The 23,038-nt window shown below is 44.1% G+C and overlaps 1 protein-coding gene across 9 annotated transcripts in view; it reads right to left on the bottom strand.

Annotated features, from left to right (window-relative positions):
* ZNF704 (zinc finger protein 704) overlaps nt 1–23,038 on the bottom strand; it is a 164,708-nt gene that overhangs the window by 26,923 nt on the left and 114,747 nt on the right. For all 9 annotated transcript variants that reach the window (XR_006288464.1, XR_006288460.1, XR_006288461.1 and 6 more), the window contains exons 3-7: nt 22,531–22,634; nt 18,435–18,667; nt 15,857–15,957; nt 14,311–14,572; nt 9,864–9,968 (exon numbers count right to left, since the gene is read on the bottom strand). Coding sequence is in view for 1 of the 9 variants with exons in the window: in XM_043539434.1 (XP_043395369.1) it covers nt 9,864–9,968; nt 14,311–14,572; nt 15,857–15,957; nt 18,435–18,667; nt 22,531–22,634 (805 nt within the window). In the remaining 8 variants the exon portion in view is untranslated. The remainder of the gene's footprint in view (nt 1–9,863; nt 9,969–14,310; nt 14,573–15,856; nt 15,958–18,434; nt 18,668–22,530; nt 22,635–23,038) is intronic.

The following is a 23,038-nucleotide window of genomic DNA, read 5'->3' as shown; positions in this document are numbered from 1 at the left end:
GACTCAAGGATTAAGGCCACAGAGTATGTAGAACTGACAGAGGAAGGCCTCCTCTCTCACATTGATCAGTTCTCTGTTAGATGTCCCTGTGACATCCTGGCACCCAAAATTCACCACAGTCATGTAATTAGGATATGTTTTGCACAAAGTAGGCCTTGTGAGGTAGCATTCTAAAAGTCTTGATCTGCTAGACAGTAATATCTTGTTGGATTGCATGTGTTATCATCGTATGGGAAGTTATGAAGTTTGGCTATGTGTGTGTTACTGAAACATGTTATGAGGTTGAAAACACCCACAAGCAGCCTTTCAGGACACCAGTAAAAAGGCCAAACAATGTTCATGGCTTATTGAGGAAATGCGCCCAAGCACAAGGAAATGTGTACAGTGGAAACCTCTCAGAGATAGCACTACACAATGGGAACTGTTTGACCCAGCTCACAGCAAAAGAGCTTTCCAGCAAGTGGGAAGAAGATAGAAAAAGGGGATAATGACCTCATGATGGGACCTCTCTCTCCCTATAACAACACACCTGGAAACACCTGAGGGGCAAGGACTAAACTGTGGGAAGTGATGGTCCCAAGCTAGAGGGATTTTTAGCCTGCGTATGAAAACCTGGGAAAGCAAGGCAACTTGTGCCTTAAGAATCTGCCAGCCTGTTTATCACTCAGGGTGAGAATTCGCTAGTTCATATCCTACCTATCTAGTGTGTTAAGCCCAGTTTGCAGTTTTGTTTAAGGTAATCCGCTTTGATCTGTTTGCTATCACTTATAAGCACTTAAAATCTATTTTTTGCAGTTAATAAACTTGTTTTCATTTTGTCTAAAAATTATAACTTGGAGCAGAAAGCTGTTGCACATCTCTCTCTCCACGCTGAGGGAGGGAGCTCATTTTATGAGCTTACGCTGTACAGTTCCCTGTGCAGCAAAAGGTGGTATAATTTTGGGTTCACACTCTTGGGGGGTGGGGTGCGTGCCTTAACAACTGGGAGGTACCTTAACTGAGCCTTCCCATGCAGAGCTAATCTCAGCATCAGATGCTACAGCTGGGTGTGTCACTATCTGTGTGTATGCTGGTGAAAGAGCAAGCTTGGAGAGCTTGGCAACTTATCACAGCACCACAGGGTGAAAGGGAGCCCAGACTGGTGGGTCAGGCAGGCTCAGTGGTACCCCAGTTCCAAGTGGCACCCCAGGGGGAACCCTTCACACTCCCACCCTACTTTTAAGGATTAGGGAGAACGCTGGGTGTTGTGATAAGTAGGGAGGAAGGCAGGCCCAGATCCTAAACATACACAGTTGTTGCTCTACTCAGCATGGGAGTGTCTAACCATGAAGCAGCCTGCCACTCAATGGAATTCTCAGCCCTGAGTTAGGTGCCTAACTCTCCCATGCATTGTATGGGGTGCCTGGCAACCTAGTGTGACATTCTATACCTTGGGGGAGCGCCCTGTAACCCCCATATTCCTCATTTATATATAAATGAGGATCTTGCATATAAAGCATGCCATGAAAGGTATCGGGAAAGGTTATGATCTGCTGAAGGTCACTGTTCTATCTAAATATGTATACCATTAGTGCGTATGAAGTTATGTTGTATCGTTGTCAGTAAAACATGCTGTAAGTTGGGGAATCGGCCAGCTATTAGCTGCCCAGAGACAACAGCAAGGAAAGTAAGCAATGCTTGGGTGAGTATGAAACAACCATCAACAGCCATTGTCCAGCAAGGAAGTTACAATTCAATGACTCATCTGAATAAGGCTACACCAGGGGAATAGCACACAGGTGACTCAGTGTGATGTTATGAATGTAATATAATATCTCATTGAAAGGTGACACAGGGCCAGAAAGAGTTAATTAACTCACAGACGGACATGACCCATGGCTGAACTTTAAAGACTTGTTAGGAAGATATGTAAATGAATAGAGCTTTGAAATGCAAGCCTGTATTGTTAGAGATAGAAGGGTAGCTGTTTGCTCAGGTCTTGTGATGTAAGCAAACAAGTCTTGTCTATTACTATGGCTTTGATTCAAAGATCAAAAAAAGGAGTATTAATATTTAGGAAGACACTTGAATGAAATAGTATTATGGTCTATATGTCGCTTTGAAGGCTGTGGTAACCTGTATCTGAACTGGTTATGGATAAATTCCCCTGTGCTAATTGCCAGGATGTTTGGGAGAAGAAAAGTTAAGCTTATTGTTTTCTCAGGCCAAAAGGCTGCTGGAAATGTATTAAAAACCCTGGCACACAATCTTTCTTCATCTCAGATCTGCTTTGGGTTTCAAGAAGGGGAAACCCCAAGCTATAAGAATTGAGATCCCCAGTCACTGACGTTGGACTATAACCTATGGACTATTTCTAAAAGAACTTTTGGCAACTACAAACTCACCATCTCTGTTATGTATCTGGACCTCAAACTCAAGTCTGTATATATATTGATATTTCAACCAACTCTCTCTTTTCTTTTTTAATAAATTTTAGTTTGGTTAATAAGAATTGGCTATAAGCATGTATTTTGGGTAAGATCTGAGTTATCATTTGACCTGGGTCTGGGGCTTGGTCCTTTGGGAGAACCTTTTTCTTTTATATGATAAAATAAGATTTTCAGAATTCATCATCATATGTTTGACGTGTGTCTGGATGGAGGCCTGCAGGTGGGTACTTTAAGGGAACTGCGTTGTTTGGACTTCTGAGTAACCAGTGAGGTAATATAGAGGCAGTTTTGGGCTGGCTTGGTAAATCTAAATATTGGAATATCCAGCAGCGTTTGGGGTTTATTTTCCCCGTTTTGTTTGCAGTTCACTCTGATTGAGTGACCTTAGCTGGCTCCCATGGGCAGCATCGTTACACTCAGCAATGCCCACCAGACATGCCTGGACTTGTGTTCTCCAAGCAAATGGACTAAGGATATAAAACAGACTACAGGAGCCTGCTGCTTGGCCTTTCTCTTTCCCCCACCTACGCTGCAAGCAACAAGGACACTGAGAAGACTGAAGACTGGCCCAGGTTTCAAGGGTCAACCCTGTGAACTGCAATATCCAGTGGGGTGAGAGAACTGCTTAATCTAGATGTTGCCCAGTCTAATAGCGTTGAGAGTTTAGACTGCATGTTTATATTTTATTTTGGTAACTAACTCTGACTTTTTGGTTATCACTTTAAATTTATCTTTCGTGGTAAGTTTGCCTGAAGTGCTTGGTAAGGGTGTTTACTCAAGTTTACAAAGGCTGGTGTATATCCACTTTCCATTGATGAAATGGTGAACCAATTAATAAATTTGCACTGCTTATCTTGAGCAGTGCAAAGCATTGTATTCCCGAGGTACAGTGCTGGGAGCTGGGGTGGGATTTGGCTAGTACCTTTCTCTGTGTGATTCATGAGTGGCTCTGGGTGCATTCATGCAATCTAGCTCGGTGTGGGGCTCCACAGTGCTGTTGTGCTGAGTGATAACAGGGCTTGGAGTGGTTTGTTGCTTGTCACTAGCAAAGCAATGTGAGAGACAGCCCAAGCTGGAGAGTTAAGGGGGCACAGCGGTCCCATGATCCCAGTCTGCACTCCGGGGCTCCCAGCACACCTAGAAATGACTTTCAGAAGCCACAGAGATGCCTAAGGTAGCCCGAAATGAACTGCTGAAGAGAGAGGCTTAGGCACTGAAGTGGTTGACCTGGTGTGCCTGGGTGCCGAGCCAGATGTAGGTAGGGGTGTTCCTCAGACACTTAAGAAACCCATGTCCTAGCAACCGAAACTATCTCTCTCTCTCATGTGCAATACCCCTTTCATGTTCATCCTACATTTCCCTGTGCTTCAATGTGTGGGCACTGTTCTACCCCACCACCAATCGCTGGCTTGCCTCCAGCAGGATCTGACAGACATCAGGTCTTGGTGTGCTCAGAGCTTGTCTACAGGACTGGTGAGACAGGCATCCCCCTGACTAATCTGAGCATCCCATCTCTGGAGCTTCAGCATGAGGTAGGGTCAGAGCTGCACACTAACTATGGGACAGCATCAGGGTTCAGTTGACTTTGCATATGCTGACCCGTGGTCACCTCAGCAGCAGCTTTGAGAATGTCAGTGGTGCCTAAATGGTGGTCTTAGGAGCCTAAAGAGCCTGACAGGTGCTTTGAGGATCTGGGCTGAACTCTCTAGTATTCATTAGTTTGGGCCTGGCCGCAGCAATGTGTGCAAAGTCCTTTGAGGCTGTGAACTGCACTATCTGCTAAACGCTAGTAATTATTAACAATAAGACAAAGAATGATGGGCTATTTTTCACAATACCTGTTGTCTCTCTCAGATAGAAAAAGATGAAGAAAACAGCCTCCACATGCATCTTTAAAATATTCGTGTCCACTTCACCTAACCATATGTTTTAATGCCTATTAAGAATTATAAAACAGAGAAATGTGTCCATGTAGTGGTGTTGTGTGGTTGACTTGGTGGTTTATTTATTTTTGCACTGAGCAGCATTTGCAAGATTGTCAGGAGAAAGAGGGATAAAAATAGCCGACATGGGCCCCCGAATGGCCTGTAATTGTGCTATCAACACTGTTACTCTAGGTCTTCACAGGAGATTGTTTTAAATTATATTGTAAATCACTAGCATCTTATAATTTCCCCAGAAAATTATTATTTGTTTCTTAAATTCTGTTAGGAACACTCACTCTCTATAGCTGCAGGATCAATGTTATTGCTTGAAGTCAACTAAATACCTACATGTCTAATCCCTTCCCTTTTAGTGTCTGATTTACAATGTCACTAATTGCATTCTTGGATTCCCAATACTACTGGCGCCAATTTCTGCTACTCCACAAAAGGAGCTAGTTTAATAATTACTCTATCAACTGTATTGTTGTGCAATCAAATTCCGAGAGTACTTTACGCATGGCATGCTCTGTCGAGGCACTCTTGTTCAAATTGCTGCCAGCATGATGGCTTTCACTGTTTAGTTGTTCCTTGATGGAATTTAATAAATATTCATTGGCAGAGTGCAGTGTAATTGATTCAACCACTTTCATTTTTATCCGTTCCGCAAGAGCCCACAGCCTCTGAAGAAAATCTCCAAGACTTACCAAAGGTTGAGAGTAAGAGGCTTTTCTGATTCACTTGGTGAAGAGAGGACAGGGAGGCCGTATCTGTTATCACTGTGTCTAATATACATTGTTGGGGGGAAAAAGCCCAGTGTGGCTCTCTGGATGACTCGTGTGCATTATGTGATACACTATGAAAATTCTGATTGTGTAATTTTTATGTTGGATATCAAAGCATTTCATTTCAAATGACTGCCAGCTGCTCAGAAGCCTGCTTAACATTTTTTAATAAAAAAAAATTAAAACGAGAATATGCTGTACTCTATTTATTCACTAATAGATTTTCTGCATCTTAAAATTAATTATTTTAATTTAAATTTTTGATACACATTGAATTAGGTATCTATTATCTAGTTGCCTCTCTAGACCCTTATTTGATTTTACAGTAACTCCCCACTTAATGTCCTCTCGCTTAATGTTGTTTCGATCTTACATCCCTGCTCAATTACAGAACATGCTCCATTTAAAGTTGTGCAATGCTTCGCTATAATGTCGTTTGGCTGCCTGCTTTGCTTTGTCCACAGTTGTCAGTCCTCCTATCAGTCCCCCCAGCCCGCTGGCAGACCCCACGGATCAGCGCCTTCCCCCTCCTCCCCCCGCCTCCTGTCCACGGCAATCAGCTGGCTTGTGGCATTCAGGAGGGAGAGCAGATGAGCGAGGACTTGGCGCACAGGCTCCCCCTCCCTCCCGAATGCTGCCAACCAGCTGATTGCCGCAGGCAGGAGGAAGGGGGGAGGTTGCACGCTGAGTCCTCGCTCCTCCCCTCACCCTCCTGCCCCCTGAACATCGCAAGCCAGCTGATTGCCACAGGCAGGGGAGGGAGTGAGGATGTGGCGTGCGGAGGGAAGGGCTGGGGGCAAGAGTGGAGTGGGCGGGCCGAGGGTTGAGCCCCCCACCCCTGGTGCTTGCAGCGTTGGGGAAGCTGCCGCTGCTGCTGCGCAACATGCTTCTCCTAGCCTACAGCACCTTCAGCCTCCTTGCCTGCCTCACTGTCTCCAGTGCCAATGGGCTGTGCCTGTGTGGTGTAAGGAGGGGGCACCTCCCAACTATCGTACTGTACTATACGGCAAGAAAAATTTCCCTGGAACCTAACCCCCCATTTACATTCATTCTTATGGGGAAATTGGATTCGCTTAACATCGTTTCACTTAAAGTTGCATTTTGCAGAAACATAACTACAACGTTAAGTGAGGAGTTACTGTATTTTATTTGGATGGGATTGTGGAAAGTTTCTCTAAAATTAAGCAAAAGGTCTGATTCAACAGTCCTTACTCAAGCAAAATTTCCATTTACTTTCATCACAAGTCCCTGTGAGTATCTTATAATCCTTGTCAAAGTTGATCTTGAAACCTAATGCTCCACCATTAACAAATAATTTCAATACATACTAAGTGCATGTTTTCAATATAAAGGCAAAATTTTCCCTAGTGAAATCAACAGAAGTTGCATGCATGTATCTGAGGCTAGAATCATGACTTAAAAATACATCAGTTTTGTTAGGACAATTCTTTTCTTTCATTTGTTCAGGATTTGCAGTGCTCTATTTACTCCTGAGGACATTCTGTGCTAACAAATTAAAAATTACATGCACAATATTTTAAAATTCTACAAGTTTTATTTGTCAATAAATAAATGTGGAGGCTCCAACATAGCAGTGGGGAGCACAGGCCGCTGGCTGCACGAAGGTGGAGGTGCATCCTGCAGTCCTCCCACCCTCCCAGACATGGACTCAGTGGTGAGGCTGCACCGGACACTGATACAGCACAAGGCCTGGCCCTGCCCCAGAAACACCCTGGGGCCATGCCCCTCTGCACCAGCAACTGGGCAGCTAGGCTCAACCAGACAGGATCTAAGTGTGGAGGGGCTCAGTGTGAGGGGATCCGGGTGTGGGGTGAGAGGATTTTGTGTGGGACAATATGGGTGCAGGCAGCTCAGTGGGGGGGATCTGGATGCACAGAGGCTCGTTGAGGGGGTTCCAGGTACAGGGGCAATGGGATTCTGCAGGAGCTTCCAGGTTGTTGGGGCTCAGCGGAGGGGTCTGGATGTGGGGGTCTCAGCCAGGTGTGTATGCTGGAGGAGTGGGGCTTGGTGTGGGGGTGGTCTGGGTGCAGCTAGTTGGCAATCAGTGGTGTGGGGGTCTGGATTTGGGGGCTCAGGGTGGGGGTTTGAGTGCAGGGAGCTCAGTGAAGGGTGGTCTGGGTGCAGGGGTGGGAGTTGGTGCATACGTTGAAGTTCAGTGGGGTGGGGTTCTGGATGTACCAGGTGAGGCTTGGCAGGGGTGTCTGGGTATGGGAGGTCCAGATGCGCAGAGCTTGGGTGGATGGAGGAGCAGCTCCCCGTAGAGTGACACCTCCTCCCCACAGCTGAGGAGTGATAGGGGCAGGAAGCTGAGTTTCCGGCAGCTAGGGGAGGTTTCTGGGGGTGGATCTGACACAGCCCCAGCCTCTCCTCCCAGCCAGGACTAGCAATTGATCCTGGCTCAGGGTAGGAGCTACTGACTGGGGTGTCCCCAGCCCTGCAGTGATTTACCTCTCTGTGAGCTGCTCTGGCTGCCTGAAACGTTGTACCATGACTGCCCTTGCAGCTTCCCTTTGCTTCCCTGTCAGAAAGTCATTTTTTCTGCAGGGAAGCGAAGGAATCTGCGGGGGGAATGAATTCTGTTCACGCGCAGTGACACAGAATTCCTCCAAGAGTATCTTTTGGACATCAACACCTCTGCTAGATTCTTTAAAACATAAATACCTTTCTAATAAGCCTTCTAGGAGAATGATCAAATTGCTGATTTCCTCTGGTTTTATAATTAATCCTTTAGGAATATACACAACGGATACATGCAGTGGCAAATGTAGAAGATTTTACAGACTCTCTAGCTACCCAGTTCATTCTTTTGTAATCAGATAGTTTTAAAAATATACTACAGACCCAATTCTCTAATTATTTAAAGATTGTAAATTGACTTACATGCAGTTACTCCCAATGTAGTATAACACTTGGGTTCTCAAACTTCATTGTACCATGATCCCCTTCTGACAACAAAAGTTACTACATGATCCCAGGAGGGGGGACCAAAGCCTGAGCCTGCTGGAGTCCTGCAGCCCCAGGTGGGAGGACTAAAGCCAAAGCCCAAGAGCTTCAGTCCCAGGCAGAAGCCTGTAGAATCATAGAATCATAGAATCATAGAATATCAGGGTTGGAAGGGACCCCAGAAGGTCATCTAGTCCAACCCCCTGCTCAAAGCAGGACCAAGTCCCAGTTAAATCATCCCAGCCAGGGCTTTGTCAAGCCTGACCTTAAAAACCTGTAAGGAAGGAGATTCTACCACCTCCCTAGGTAACGCATTCCAGTGTTTCACCACCCTCTTAGTGAAAAAGTTTTTCCTAATATCCAATCTAAACCTCCCCCATTGCAACTTGAGACCATTACTCCTCGTTCTGTCATCTGCTACCATTGAGAACAGTCTAGAGCCATCCTCTTTGGAACCCCCTTTCAGGTAGTTGAAAGCAGCTATCAAATCCCCCCTCATTCTTCTCTTCTGCAGACTAAACAATCCCAGCTCCCTCAGCCTCTCCTCATAAGTCATGTGCTCTAGACCCCTAATCATTTTTGTTGCCCTTCGCTGGACTCTTTCCAATTTATCCACATCCTTCTTGTAGTGTGGGGCCCAAAACTGGACACAGTACTCCAGATGAGGCCTCACCAGTGTCGAATAGAGGGGAACGATCACGTCCCTCGATCTGCTCGCTATGCCCCTACTTATACATCCCAAAATGCCATTGGCCTTCTTGGCAACAAGGGCACACTGCTGACTCATATCCAGCTTCTCGTCCACTGTCACCCCTAGGTCCTTTTCCGCAGAACTGCTGCCTAGCCATTCGGTCCCTAGTCTGTAGCGGTGCATTGGGTTCTTCCGTCCTAAGTGCAGGACCCTGCACTTATCCTTGTTGAACCTCATCAGATTTCTTTTGGCCCAATCCTCCAATTTGTCTAGGTCCTTCTGTATCCTATCCCTCCCCTCCAGCGTATCTACCACTCCTCCCAGTTTAGTATCATCCGCAAATTTGCTGAGAGTGCAATCCACACCATCCTCCAGATCATTTATGAAGATATTGAACAAAACCGGCCCCAGGACCGACCCCTGGGGCACTCCACTTGACACCGGCTGCCAACTAGACATGGAGCCATTGATCACTACCCGTTGAGCCCGACAATCTAGCCAGCTTTCTACCCACCTTATAGTGCATTCATCCAGCCCATACTTCCTTAACTTGCTGACAAGAATGCTGTGGGAGACCGTGTCAAAAGCTTTGCTAAAGTCAAGAAACAATACATCCACTGCTTTCCCTTCATCCACAGAACCAGTAATCTCATCATAAAAGGCGATTAGATTAGTCAGGCATGACCTTCCCTTGGTGAATCCATGCTGACTGTTCCTGATCACTTGTAACCTGAGCCCTGCCACCCAGCGCTGATGCCCTTGGGCTTTGGCCCCCGGTGGTGGGGCTCAGGCTTTGGTTTTGGCCCTGGGCGGTGGGGGCTCGGACTTTGGCCCTGGGCCCCAGCAAGTCTAATGCCAGCCCTGGAAACCCCATTAAAAAGGGATCACAACCCACTTTGGGGTCCCAACCTATAGTTTGAGAACCGCTGGTGTAAGAGGAGAATCAGGACCTGTGGGAATTTATCTGTTTCTCTGTATCTCTGTCACATTTAATTTCAATCATAAGAGCATTACTGGTAAGTTTTAAAACTTTTCATTGGTTAGGTACCGTCTTTGTTCATCTTCCACTTACCGGAATGCCCGTGAAGGTAACTGGAGGGGACTGCCAAGAGATGCTAAAGCTACGGCCATTTGGAGTGAACTTTGTTGACCCTGGAATGTTCACTGGAGGAGTAGCCTGTTTAAAAAGAAAATATTCCAACAAAAAGAAGTGCTCCTCTTCCAAAGCATTGCAACAAGATCTTTTGCTCTTTGAAACTGCAAATCAACCAGGTTTTCAGCAGCTCAAAATAATTCCACAATGATGGCTGTGACAAGCATTCTACCCTTGTTCTCTGTGGGGATAAGCACGAACAGGGCAACAAAGAAAGAACAAGGTCTTTATATGTGATCGTTATTTAACTGGGCAGAAAAAAGGCTATAGCTCTCCTGAGAAATGGCTTCTATAAGGAAACCTCTAAAAGCTCAGGTCTTATATCAAACAATACTGGGTATGAACTCAGAAATCCATGTATAATTTTTTTTTCTTTTGAAACTTTTCATTAAGGCAAAGTTACAATAAAACGTTAATATACTTCATCAGGACCAGATTAATATTCAAAGAAAGAGGCAAAAGATTCTCACTTGCTCCACTGAGTACACAAAAAAATGTGACCAAATTTCTAAATACTTTTTTGGCACTTTTCTCCTGTATGTACTTGGTGTAAAAACGTTTCCATTACAATACTCCGGGGGGAATTCATGTGCCCTGCAGAATTTTTTTTTTTCTCCACAGAAAATACATTCTGCCAGAGAGGCTCTGCAGTTACACCTTTCACCCACCGGGGGCTGCTGTTGTGCCAGAACAGAGGCAACCAGTTCACTGCTCACCAGACGTAGCAGTCAGCAGCCGCTAGGGAGAGAGCAGAGGCTGCGTTCCTCACAACGCCCTGCCTGGAGGGACAGACAGAGTGGGGACACACAGGGCTGCTTGGGGGTGGGGGGAGTACATAGACCAGAAGGGCTAGTGGGGGGTCAGACTGGAGCAGGGCTGAGTGGGGGGTGAAGGGCCACATGGGGACAGGGGATGGCCGAGTGGGGATGCAGGGACATGTGGGGGTAGGGGGAAGGAAGGACACATGGGGACAGGGGCAGATGTGCTTGGGAGAGGCTAGGGGTCAGCCAGGGCCTGCAGGGGGAGGCTCCCTAAGAATCCCTTCCCCCCAGAACCACCTGCAAAAAAACCCCATGTTCCATACTCCCCCCAACCACTCCCAGGCTCCTTTCTAGCAATTACTTCCTTCTCTCTCAGCTCCTCTATTACCCCTGACTCCCCGAAGCTTCTGCACTGCTTCTGAGGGGTGCGTCAAATACGTTTCTGTATTGTAGTTTAAATGAATTATTACTCAAAGTTCTGTATTAATATGCCTACTAAGGAATCGTCAGAAAAGATTTCCTGAATCTTTTATTGTTGTCTGTATTGTGACAAACATATTTGTTGACAGGTATTTTGAAATAAATTACTAACATATTTGAAACTGGCATGATTATACTGTGTTATTTTGACAAATAAAATATGCAGAATTTTAAAATATTGTGCACAGAATTTTTAATTTTTTTGGCGTAGAAGTCGCCAGGGAGTAATTACAAAGACAATCCATATTTTACTATACCACAGTTGCATAGCAGGAGAAGTCACACCTTACTGTGCAATACAAAGTCTTGCTGCTAACAAAAAAAAAATAAGGAAATTACTTTGCCATTCTATTTACAACTGGAGAATTAAATAAGCATGTCTGGGGATCTCTAGGAAGCTGGATTTTCTCACAAAATGGATTTCTTTAACAATTTCCTCCCCAAACTATCTAATTCCTCAGCGCAACTACCATATATATAAAGTTCTAAAAATCAGCATCTGGTCAATTCTAACAAAAACTTTAACTAGAACGATAGTACTTTAAAGTAATGTTACTTTCTGGTTGAAACTACTAAGGAGAGAAATTTCAGATACCAAAATGGTTAATGATCAGCAACATGAGGTAGTTATTCTGCAATTATAAGAGAAACATACGGAAAAACAGCTTTCCCTGTTTAAAACAGTGGGCTGAAATCATTCTCAGCATATAAGGGCAGTTATTGAAAAAAATAAAGCTAAATCAAGATTTTGAAAAACACGATTGTCCCCTCAGCTCACTCCTTTTCCTTCCATCTAGGTTTTATAATGTGCTCATACATTTGTGATGAGCATCTTTCTGTTGAGCTGCCTCCTCCTCTATGGGCTGTTGGAGCCTGGCTAAAAGATGTGCTCTGCTGAGGTACTTGGGGTTTCCTTCAACACATCTTCTTAACTCCTTTCTTATTGTATAAAGTCAGTATTTCACAATTTGTTCCTCTCTGCTTATCAGGGTGAATGAGTAGCTGCCTTTAGGACTGGCTTCCTATGCCTCTTGTGAATCAACCTTTATCATCACAAGGTTCTTGTTTTACATTTAGACCATTTAAAAATGAGCTTTCCTTGCATTCTTTAGTTGTTTCAACCAGCCAATATCAATTTAAAATATCATGTTTGTTTGCAGCCACTCACCATATCTGAGTGTCTCCCTCACTAGACTCACAGTCACGTTCAGCAGGAGAGATGACAAACTAGAATATTGCAGACTTCTGCACAAGATAGTTCTCAGGACACATAAGCACTGTCTAAAGCCAGTCTCTGGGATTTCTCAAAGGGGAAAGGATCAGGACTGTCTGAACAACAATATCTAGGCAACTAAGGTCTGTATGTGACTAGCTGCTATTAGAATCTGCTGATGGATCTACGCGAATCAACACCGACACACAATCTTATCTAGGACAGGAGGGCATCAGCCAATGAGGTCAGTAATGTCTCTGTGCCATATCCATAATGAAAGCCTGACTGAAAGTTATCAAGGAGATCTGGTAACTCTCAGTGATATCCGAATTGCTTTATCACAATCTCTGCAATAATTTTCCTTAAGACAGGAATGTTTGAAACCCAAAGACAACTGGCAAGATTAGCAGCATCAAGTGGCTAACAAAAGTTTGTTTGAAGGGAAGATGGTGTATCCATTAGCACCATGCCGGAGCATTGGTTCAATGCTCACTCAGATAATGGTGTCATCACTGCTATTTCCCAAAATACTTGAATGAGAGACCTCCAAGGAAAACCCAAAGCACTGACAAACCTACCTCCAATTATCTTATACCTAGGACCCTACCAAATCCACGGCCATGAAAAACTCATCACAGACTGTGAAAACTGGACTCCCCCCGTGAAATCTGGTCTTTTGTGTGCTTTTACCCAATACTATACAGCTTTCACGGGGGAGACCAGCGTTTCTCAAATTGGGGGTCTTGACCCAAAAGGGAGTTGCGGGGGGGGGGGTCACAGTATTGCCACCCTTACTTCTGTGCTGCCTTCAGATCTGGGCGGCTAGAGAGCAGCGGCTGTTAGCTGGGCACCTAGCTCTGAAGGCAGAGTAGCAGCGCAAAAGTACGGGTGGCAATACCGTACCAGGCCACCCTTACTTCTGCGCTGCTGCTGGCGGTGGCTCTGCCTTCAGAGCTGGGCTCCCGGCCAGCAGCCACCGCTCTCCAGCTGCCCAGCTCTGAAGGCAGCGCCACCGCCAGCAGCAGCGCAGAAGTAAGGGTAGCAATGCCGCAACCCCCCCACAATAACCTTGCAACCTTCCCCCCCCCCCAACTCCTTTATGGGTCAGGACCCTTAAAATTACAATACTGTGAAACTTCAGATTTAAATAGCTGGAATCATGACAATTATTATTTTAAAAATCCTGTGACTGTGAAATTGACCAAAATGGACCGTGACTTTTGTAGGGCTCTACTTGTAGTTAACGTACAGCTGGAGGTGGTCTCACTAAAGACTAGATATCAGATCCAAGTGAGTGTATTATACTGCTTTGGTGCTTGCAGATGCATAACAAAGGTTTTTAGTTTGTGCAAAATACACACACAATATATGAAAAAAAGTATTAAATTTATTACACGTGGTAAGAATTCATGTCTCATGTCCATAAGCAGGCCATGGACCCCAATACTTCAAAGACCGTATTTTTCTTAGAAATTATATGGTGTCCAGGAGATCAAAGCATGTTAAAAGCAAGAGTTTTCAAAATAATTTCTAGCCCATTTTTACATGCTGTTTGAATTAAGTTGGAAAGTTCTCTAATAGAAGTTGGAATCTGCTTGGGTTTTTCTGCCATTTGTAAAGAATTACCAGTCAGAGCGGTAGATATTATAGCCATCTTTTTATTTTTCCTGCTCAACCACTTGTATGCAAAGCTGCCCACCTCACAACAGACAAATCAGAAATGTTTTGGCAGCCACTAGGACGTGTGCAGAAAAATCCAATATGGGCCAGGTCGTATCAGTCTCTCCCAGTGTCTCTCTTTATACAAAAAACATTATCCAGTTGATGTAAAGGGGCTTTGGTTGTTAAACTCAAGCAGGTGTGTGATCACTGAATTCTATTAAATAGGTTAGTTTACTGTCACTAACTTTACCTGGTAAGCATGATCTGTGTGTACGAGGTAGAGATTGGTAGGAGCTGAGCGGCTCAAAGGTGTCATCAATTTAGTCTCAGTTTTGGCACATGACATTTCAGGACGGTTTGCATCTTGGGTGGGAAAAGGAGGAGGAGATCCTAGAGATGGAGAGACTGGAGAAAGGCTGCTTAAGCCATCCGCTACGGAGTCTGTGTTGAGCCTGATCTCTGTGTAGTAAAAATCTTCCTCTCCATCACTGTAGTCAGACTCTCCTACACGTCTAATTCAAGAAAAGACAAAACACATATTACTATACTAAGGCAAGATTGTTGCAATTCAAGGTTAATTTTTGAAGTCCCAGATACATAGCAAATAAATTAAATATATGAACATTTAAGCTTCAGCTGTGCTTACTTTTATAAAGAGTGATGTGTGTATCATATAAACATTTTACTCATTTGCAGGGAAGGGCTTGGCAGAAGTCTTGTGTAGTATTTAGAGCAGGGGACTAGAAGTCAGTCTTCTATGTGGCATTCTTGACCCTGCCACTGACTCATTTTTTTGCCCATGGACCCATCACTTAACTTCTGTGCCTCAGTTTACCCATCAGTAAATTGAGATACTTGCCTCGCGGTAAATAGATAATGTCAGTAAAGTGCTTCGAGATCCTCACGTGAAGTATGGCTATGGAAAATACAGTGTATTTGTCGTACTAGTCGAAGTGATAGCAAAGGTGGGCAGTCACCGGTTTCATTAGTCGTATTTCCACTAGTAAAGAAAGCCACTTCCTCTAACTTGGAATGGGACTTTGATGCTAGAAGAAGAAGTGCCTTAGAAATCCCTAAAATGGATTGTGGAGGCATCAGTCATTCATCTGTAGTAAAGGCTCTGTTGAGATTTCAACTTAAAATGATTAAATCCCTTTGTTGCACATGAAATATACTGTGTCACTGCACCAAATTTACCTCACTTAGGCCTGGTCTACACTGGGGGGGGATCGATCTAAGTTACGCAATTTCAGCAACGTGAATAACGAAGCTGAAGTTGACGTACTTAGACCTACTCACTGCAGTGTCTTCACTGTGGTGAGTCGACTGCTGCCTACCCCGTCGACTCTGCCTGCACCTCTCGCAGTGGTGGAGTACAGGAGTCGACGGGAGAGCGCTCGGGGGTTGATTTATTGCATCTAGACTAGACGTGATAAATCGACCCCCGCTGGATCAATCGCTGCCCACCGATCCGGTGGGTAGTATAGACATACCCTTACGCTGAGTGTACAGACTGAGTTTTCAGAAACGTTGGAAGTGAGGAGTTTAGGACTTAGAAGTAGGTAAAGTGACTCCTTTTTGAAACCACTGTGTTGGTTACACTCATGCCACATTTCTGGGGTGAAGGGGATTGTTAGTTTGTTTTTTGAATGGCACCTTAAATTCTGATGTAATCACTTGACTCCAGAAGCTGGTCCAGGATGCCTATGCCTCCACCTGGCCCTGCTTGTGTGAGCACTGAAGAATCTGAAAATGGGTCAGTACCAAATCTCTTCAAAGAACGATTGTCCTCTTACCCAAGATGAATGGTCCGGATGTGTTTCTGAATCCCTGCAGCTGTGCTCAGTACCTTTCCACAGTTTTTCCATAGGCATTTGAACATTACCTTCATGGAGTTCTGACAAGTTATAAGAAAAGCAGGTTTTAAAAAAATGTGCTATTATTCATATGTTCACATGAAAGGTAATACACCGTAACTATATGTTACTCCATCCTAAACCGGGCCATATTCTGCTGTCAGTTACACTGGTGTAATTCTGCTGAATACAATAGAGCTACTCTGGATTTACACTTGGTGTAACTACAGCAGAAATTGGGATCCCCCTGCAACACCTCCTGGATCATTTTGCAAGAAAACTTAGGGCCAGATTCTACCCCTAATTAAAGACCTTGCAGCCCACTGACTTCAGTCGATCTATATGGGATGAAAAGGCAGAATCTGGCTCTTGAACACGTGAAGGGTAAGTGGCCTGATTTTCAAAGGAGCTTAATACCCAAAGCTTCCAGTGACTTCCCTAGGAACGGTGGGTGCTCAGCATCTAGGAAAATAAGGCCACAAATACAAATAATGTTAAGTATAACAAAGGGCAACCTCCCACTAACTTTGTAGAATGATAAATCAAAACACTGGATAAAACTGAATTTAAATAGAGACACACCCACATCTCCACACACAGGGTAGTGTGTTAAAAAGGCAACAGTCAGCCTGAGACTGGATCTCATGAAACCTGCCAATTTTCAAGAATTTATTGCTTTCCCTGGCAATGGAATAGTCCATTTCTATAGAAACCGTTTTACTGTTATAGGCACCTTCTCTTCGCCAAATTAGTGAGTTCTGAGTATTAAGATAGTCAAGCAATTGCCTGATCATTCTTTAGTGCTTTTAACTCCTCCCACTCAGAAATAAGTAAGTGATTTGGTGGGGAATGGGTTGAATTTATGGCAAAATGTAAACATTCAACTTTCTTGAGGGGTGGAAGTGGAGTAGATGACGTTGTCCAAGATGTGACTCCATGAAACAGAAGTAATTTGACACTAACTGATTAGGCATTCTGTTACTCCTAATTGGTGAAGTTATCAATCGCTGTATTTTCACATTTACACTTTGTGGACTGACAGCGCTAACAAACCAGTAATTAGATCATAAATATTTTTCTCCAAAGTGCAAAGTCACAATCAGACAATTACTAGTCAGGGTCAGAATGAAAACATAGGAGAAAGTGAATTTGCTATAGGTGAACCCCATGTAATATCATTCATTCCTTATACAAATTTGATGTTTGTTGTACAGGCCAAAAACTGAAAACACCAAAACAGACCATCAAGTATAAAATGTTTGTGGAGGGTATGTAAAATATGAATAATAAAACCGTAAGAATGGCAGTTGTAAAAACATCTGCCTAATCATTGCTGAACAATCAGAACAATGACAAACACAGCTTTAACTGGGTAATAAAAAAAATCACAGCATTTCTTTTTCTCTCTCTGTCCTCCCACAACCCCCAGAGTTATCTCTGGATTTATTTTAATAACTAACTTTTAATTTATCATAGCAAATGTGTTCTCCATACTGTTTTTTTATTTAGCAACAGGGAACAGTATTTTATATCACCCTAGCAAAAGATGTCCCAACAAAGGCAAGCGTGGTTGTGGGACAGCAAATGAGCAACTCCTGTAGCAAAAAGATAAAATCTGATCGGGTTTAAAAACAATCATTAAAACTTCATCCTGCCAGCAGTGTGGCAATTATTGCTCTCGATCTGATCAAGAGAAGAAGTCACCAAGAAAGGATAAATACCTTGTTTTCCTCTTTCTCACACAAAGCTCTTTTTCATCTTGCTACGTAAAATCTATCCTGCTGTGTTAGGAGTGAAGAAAGCTTGGACTAATGCCATCTCTTTGTTTTCTTCTTCAAGAGAGGCACTTTGCTTGCTGGCATAGTGATGGGGGAAGGGGAGTTACATACCAAATTAAAGCATTTGGTTTAGTTTCATTTATTTAGTTGTGAGTGGCCACACGGATCCTTCCTTGGCGGAGTGAGGTTGATTTCAGTGAAGTTTCCCTGATTTGGCCTGATGACACGATACAGATTCAGTTTGTCTCCCCGCCCGCCCCTCATGTTTGTTCTGAGTGCTTCACCTTATTAGGGCATCCGATAAGCTACCAGCATTTTCAGTGAACTAGAAATACAGGGCCAAATCCTGCCTTGTGATGGCAAAAAGGGAAAAGGGAGAGGCTGCCTGTTACAGCCTGTCCCAAAGGAATTTGCCAAAGCAGGGCAGAAATCCCCTGCGTGGCCAGGGGTCTCTTCAGGGAGCATCTTGCTGCTTCTCTGGGCAGGAGCTATGTGTGTCCCCAACATCTGCTAGCAAACACTTGGTGCTGATGGCAGCATGTGTACTAGCCAGAGGGGTGGAGTTAAGGGGGACATGCTGCATGGGCTAGCACATACACGGGGCTATGGAGAGTATCTGTGTAGCCTCTGAAACTCCCTGCAGAGTTGCTTGTGTGATCTTTTGTGGGTTTCTTCCTCCCCCTCCCCAGCAGAACAGGATCCCGGATGTGTAGCACTGTGGAGCTGCACAGGAGGCGAACCTTTCTCTTCCTAGGGATGGGCTCATCAAAAAGGAGATTGCTGGTTTCGGCTTCATCAATACTATCATCAGGCTGAGAGGGCATTCGAAAGGGTTTGAAGCTGTCAGCAGACAGAGGCGGAGATGGGGTGGATGGATTGGACTGATCACTGGGTGCACTCCAGCTCCAGTATCCACTACTGCTGGTACTAGAAGGCACAAATCCTCCTTCTTTCCAAGATCCGTTCAAGGATTCTGTAAGAACAGCAACAACAGGAGTTAACGGATGTCATGAGTTAAAGCTAAGGAGATCCGTTTGCTTTTATCTGGTGCTCAGTTACCATGTTTACCTTAGGCAGAGAAAAGCCAGATAACTCAGTTTGCAAAGAGGACAAACTGATCTTACTAAAATTTGTTTCAGTAAAAAACCCACCTGTGATAAATGAAGGGGGGTGGGTAGCTCCCTTTTATGGACACCCAGCCAGCCAGTTAGCTATAAAGTCCCTTTTGGTGGCAGGACTGGATTTTTGTGTCCCTAAAAGGTTTGTGCATATGTTGTTTAATTGACTGGTGACAACAGCTAATTTCCTTTTTTTTTTGCTCAGCTCTTCCCGGGAAGGGGGGGTGAAAGGGCTTGAGGGTACCCCCACAGGAAGGAATTCCCAAGTCTTCCTTACTGGGTTCTAGAAAGGGGGGGGAGGGGTTTGCACTTGGATGGTGGCAGCATCTACCCATCCAAGGACAGAGAGAAGTTGTGACCTTGGGAGTTTAATACCAGCCTGGAGTGGCCAGCATTAATTTTTAAAATCCTTGCGGGCCCCCACCTTTTGCACTCTAAGTGCCAGAGTGGGGAATCAGCCTTGACACCACCTTTCTAGAAAAGAAAAAGCTGAAGCGGGGAGACAAAAAACTATTCTGGAATATAACTATATCTGGAGCAGTCAGATTGATGAGTGCTTGATTCAGGAAAGCATTGAAGCACATGCTTAATTTTGAGCATTCCTAGGACATACTGACTTCAGTGCGACTTAAGCATATGTTTCACTACAATCATGCATAGGAATGTTTTCCCTGAATAGGGCCCAAATTGATAGATAAATTACATTAAAAAATCAAATCCCCTCCCTTTGACTGGCAGAAACCCTAAATGTGCTATACACATTCCCCAATCTTAAACTTCTGAGTACGCCTAAATCCTTGGTTTGTAATTTCAGACACCCCCACCCCGAGAAGATGCATACCCAGCCCCAAAACACTAACCCATATCTGTAAAAATGCTGTCATCAGCCTACTGTTAAAACACCAAACAATCAAAACTGCTCCAACATCAACCTCATGGTCTGCCAGTGTGTTTATGTATCAGATCTTTATTTATTTATTTAGAAATACCTGCTCTGGGGCAGGGGACCCCCTCCCGGGAACCCCCTTCCCCCACTCATAGAGTGCCAAGCACTCTGCTGGTGCTTAGCAAGTAAATAATAAAATTCAGTATTAAATGTGAGACTGGAATTTTTCCAAAGCTGACAGTACCTGCAGTTTCCTGTCCCTCACAAACTCTTCCTCACTTTTTCACACACAAGTCTCATTCTCAGTGGTAGTACAGGCACAAGAATCATTTCCTTCACTCGTTACCAAAAGCCTCATCCAAAACCCACTGAAGTCAATAGAAATCTTTCACTGACTTCCACAGATTTTGGATCAGGCCCTAAAGCATGAGAAATTATTAAAAATATCCATTGCTCACAACACAGGGCCCAATCCTGCAAATATTAAGCTCATGTATAATTATACTCACTTATGTGCTTAAGTGTTTGCAGGATCAGGGTCAGAGTGCAAAATGTGGGCAAGTTAGTGAGTTCCACAATTCCTTTTGAAAATGTACAAATAATTAGCTCATCGCTGACAAAGCACAAAACAATACATTAGTACATAATGCAAAACTGTTTCAGTTTGTGGTTACAGCACTTTGGAATTCTTGTGTGTTCTCCTTTTTTCTGTTTTTTGAATGAGTTGCACTTCAGTCCCATAACCAAGCTAAGCAACACATCTGGTATCAACTTGTGAACTTAGCACCATTTAAAAATGCTGTTTGTTCAGAAAAACAAAGGAGGAAACGTGCTTTCAAATGTAATTTTCTGACACATTTATGGCAGTGCTTTGTGTTCTCTGGTTTTATAGCTTCCCTTTACCTCAGTGAGATGGAGATTTAATCAAAAACATTTTTGAAATACAAATACAAAAGAAAACGACTAAATGAGGTTGACAAGAAGAAAACAAACACAAAGTGGACCTGATTTGCATTTACACTAACACATTTGGCAGCGTAAAGTATTTAGTATATAGTCAGCAGCTGGAAGTGAGGAGGAAGAGCCAGCACACATGACAGGCTAAGTCTCCATGGACCTCCAACAAGTGCATCACAGCGTCAGGATCTCTGCCACATAATATTATAAATTTTTAAACCCTTACAAGCCCTCTCAAACTATCAATGACATTTTCTTATCAATTTCATTATCAGATGTTGAAAACACCAGTTGCTTATCAGATTTATGAATTGTTTCATACTTGTGTTCATGTAATCAAGTGTCTTATTGTTAGGGCCCTACCAAATTCACAGCCATGAAAAACCTGTCACGGACTGTGAAATCTGGTCTCCCCATGTGAAATCTGGTCTTTTGTGTGCTTTTACCCTATACCATACAGATTTCACGGTGGTGACCAGCATTTCTCAAATTGGCGGTCCTGACCCAAAAGGGATTTTCAGGGGGGTTGCAAGGGTATTTTAGGAGAGTCATGGTATTGCCACCCTTACTTCTGTGCTGCCTTCAGAGCTGGGTGGCTGGAGAGGGGCAGCAGTTGGCTGGGTACCCAGCTCTGCAGGCAGCAGCGCAGAAGTGAGGGTGGCAATATCACACCAGGCCATCCTTACTTCTGTGTTGCTGCTGGCGGCAGCTCTGCCTTCAGAACTGGGCTCCCGGCAAGCAGCTGCCACTCTCTAGCCTCCCAGCTCTCAAGGCAGCACTACTGCCAGCAACAGCGTAGAAATAAGGGTAGCAGTACTGCCACCCTCCCTACAATAACTTTGTCCCCCCCCCCATCTCCTTTTTGGGTCAGGACCGTACAATTACAACACCATGAAATTTCAGATTTAAATGTGTGAAATCATGAAATTTATGATTTTTAAACTCCTCTGACCATGAAATTGACCCAAATCGACTATGAATTTGGTAGGGCCCTACTTATGAGATTCATGAGTTTGGTTGCATGTTGTCTGAGAGAAATGATCCTGGAAACAGATGCACAGGATGGGAATGAAGTCCCCGATTCTGCAACTAGAACTGCCTGGGGGGGACCTGTACTTATGCAGAACCCTCCTGCATGGCTTTTCAGCCTTGAAGTTGCAATCAGGTCTCCTAGGGGTGATGTGGGGGGGGTCACAATTACCCTGCCTTCTCATATTGCTAAATGGGAATAGGTCCTGGCTATATCCTGACTAGGGAAGATGTGGGTGGGTGGGGATAGTATGGAAAAGGCTGAAAATCACTGCCATATTGACTTCATGTGTATGTATAAAATAATCTGATACTCTGGAGAACTAATGTTTCAGGGCGGTCAGAAGATCCACCAATGTAATGATCCTCCTCTGGTCTTTCCTCCCATGCAAGGGGTGAGCTAGGGTTACAGATGACAGAGCAGCTCCACTGCCACTCAGAAGCCATATTCTCATTTATGGGCTTTTCTCCAACAGCACCTAGAGACCTCTACTAGGTCAAGGCCCAACTGTCCTAGGCACAGTATAAACATAGAGTAAATCACAGTCCCCTCCAAGGTGGATTCTGCTCCTCCTTACTTACCTGAATGCTCTCACTAGTCCTCAAGCTTGCCTCTAGCTCGACTAGTGGATAATTACAATGGGTACAACAGGACAATTGGGCAGCTATTTTTCTTTTCCAGTTGAATTACTACTACTGGGGCAGGTAAGGATACGTTATCCCTACCATATTTATTCAGGTGTGCTATGTGCCTGCCACAAAACGGAAAAGTAACTTTCAGATTCTCAGTATAATGTATTACTACCACTTCTTACAATCCCCCAGAGTATTATGTTGTATGTTTACCATTGGGCCGTACAGGAGGGCTGTGAACCAAAGGGCTGGTGGATAAACTGGTTAGTACCATAGCTGCTGTCACTTTATCCATGTCCAGTTCTTCTGAAGATTTTCTGAAACACATTGAAAGGAAGGCAGAAAACATCTCAGTAAATGACTCTTTCAGCAGTTTCATGATAGGCCTATGTTATACCAATAAAATAAAAACCAGCAGGATCTTATTAAAGGGGAAAAGGCAAAATGCCACATTTATCTTTCTGAATACAGAAAGAATCATAATAAGCAGTTAGTTACAGCTATAACATTCCATTCAATTTCATATTTATTCACACATTCATTCATACACACACACACACACACACACACAGGTTCTGCAAGGTTGTTATCATAGTTACCAGCCTTAGAGTTGCTCGTGCCAAGCCACTGGCCAGGTGGCCTGGACACGAGGAGGGAGCAGGGCCTTATCAGATGCTCATCTGATGCTCCTGGAAGTTGGTTTGCAGATTCAGACCCCAAA

Source organism: Chelonia mydas, chromosome 2, assembly GCF_015237465.2.
Source record: "Chelonia mydas isolate rCheMyd1 chromosome 2, rCheMyd1.pri.v2, whole genome shotgun sequence".
NCBI classification, from domain to species: Eukaryota; Metazoa; Chordata; order Testudines; family Cheloniidae; genus Chelonia; species Chelonia mydas.
This window is presented reverse-complemented; position numbering and strand designations above follow the sequence as displayed.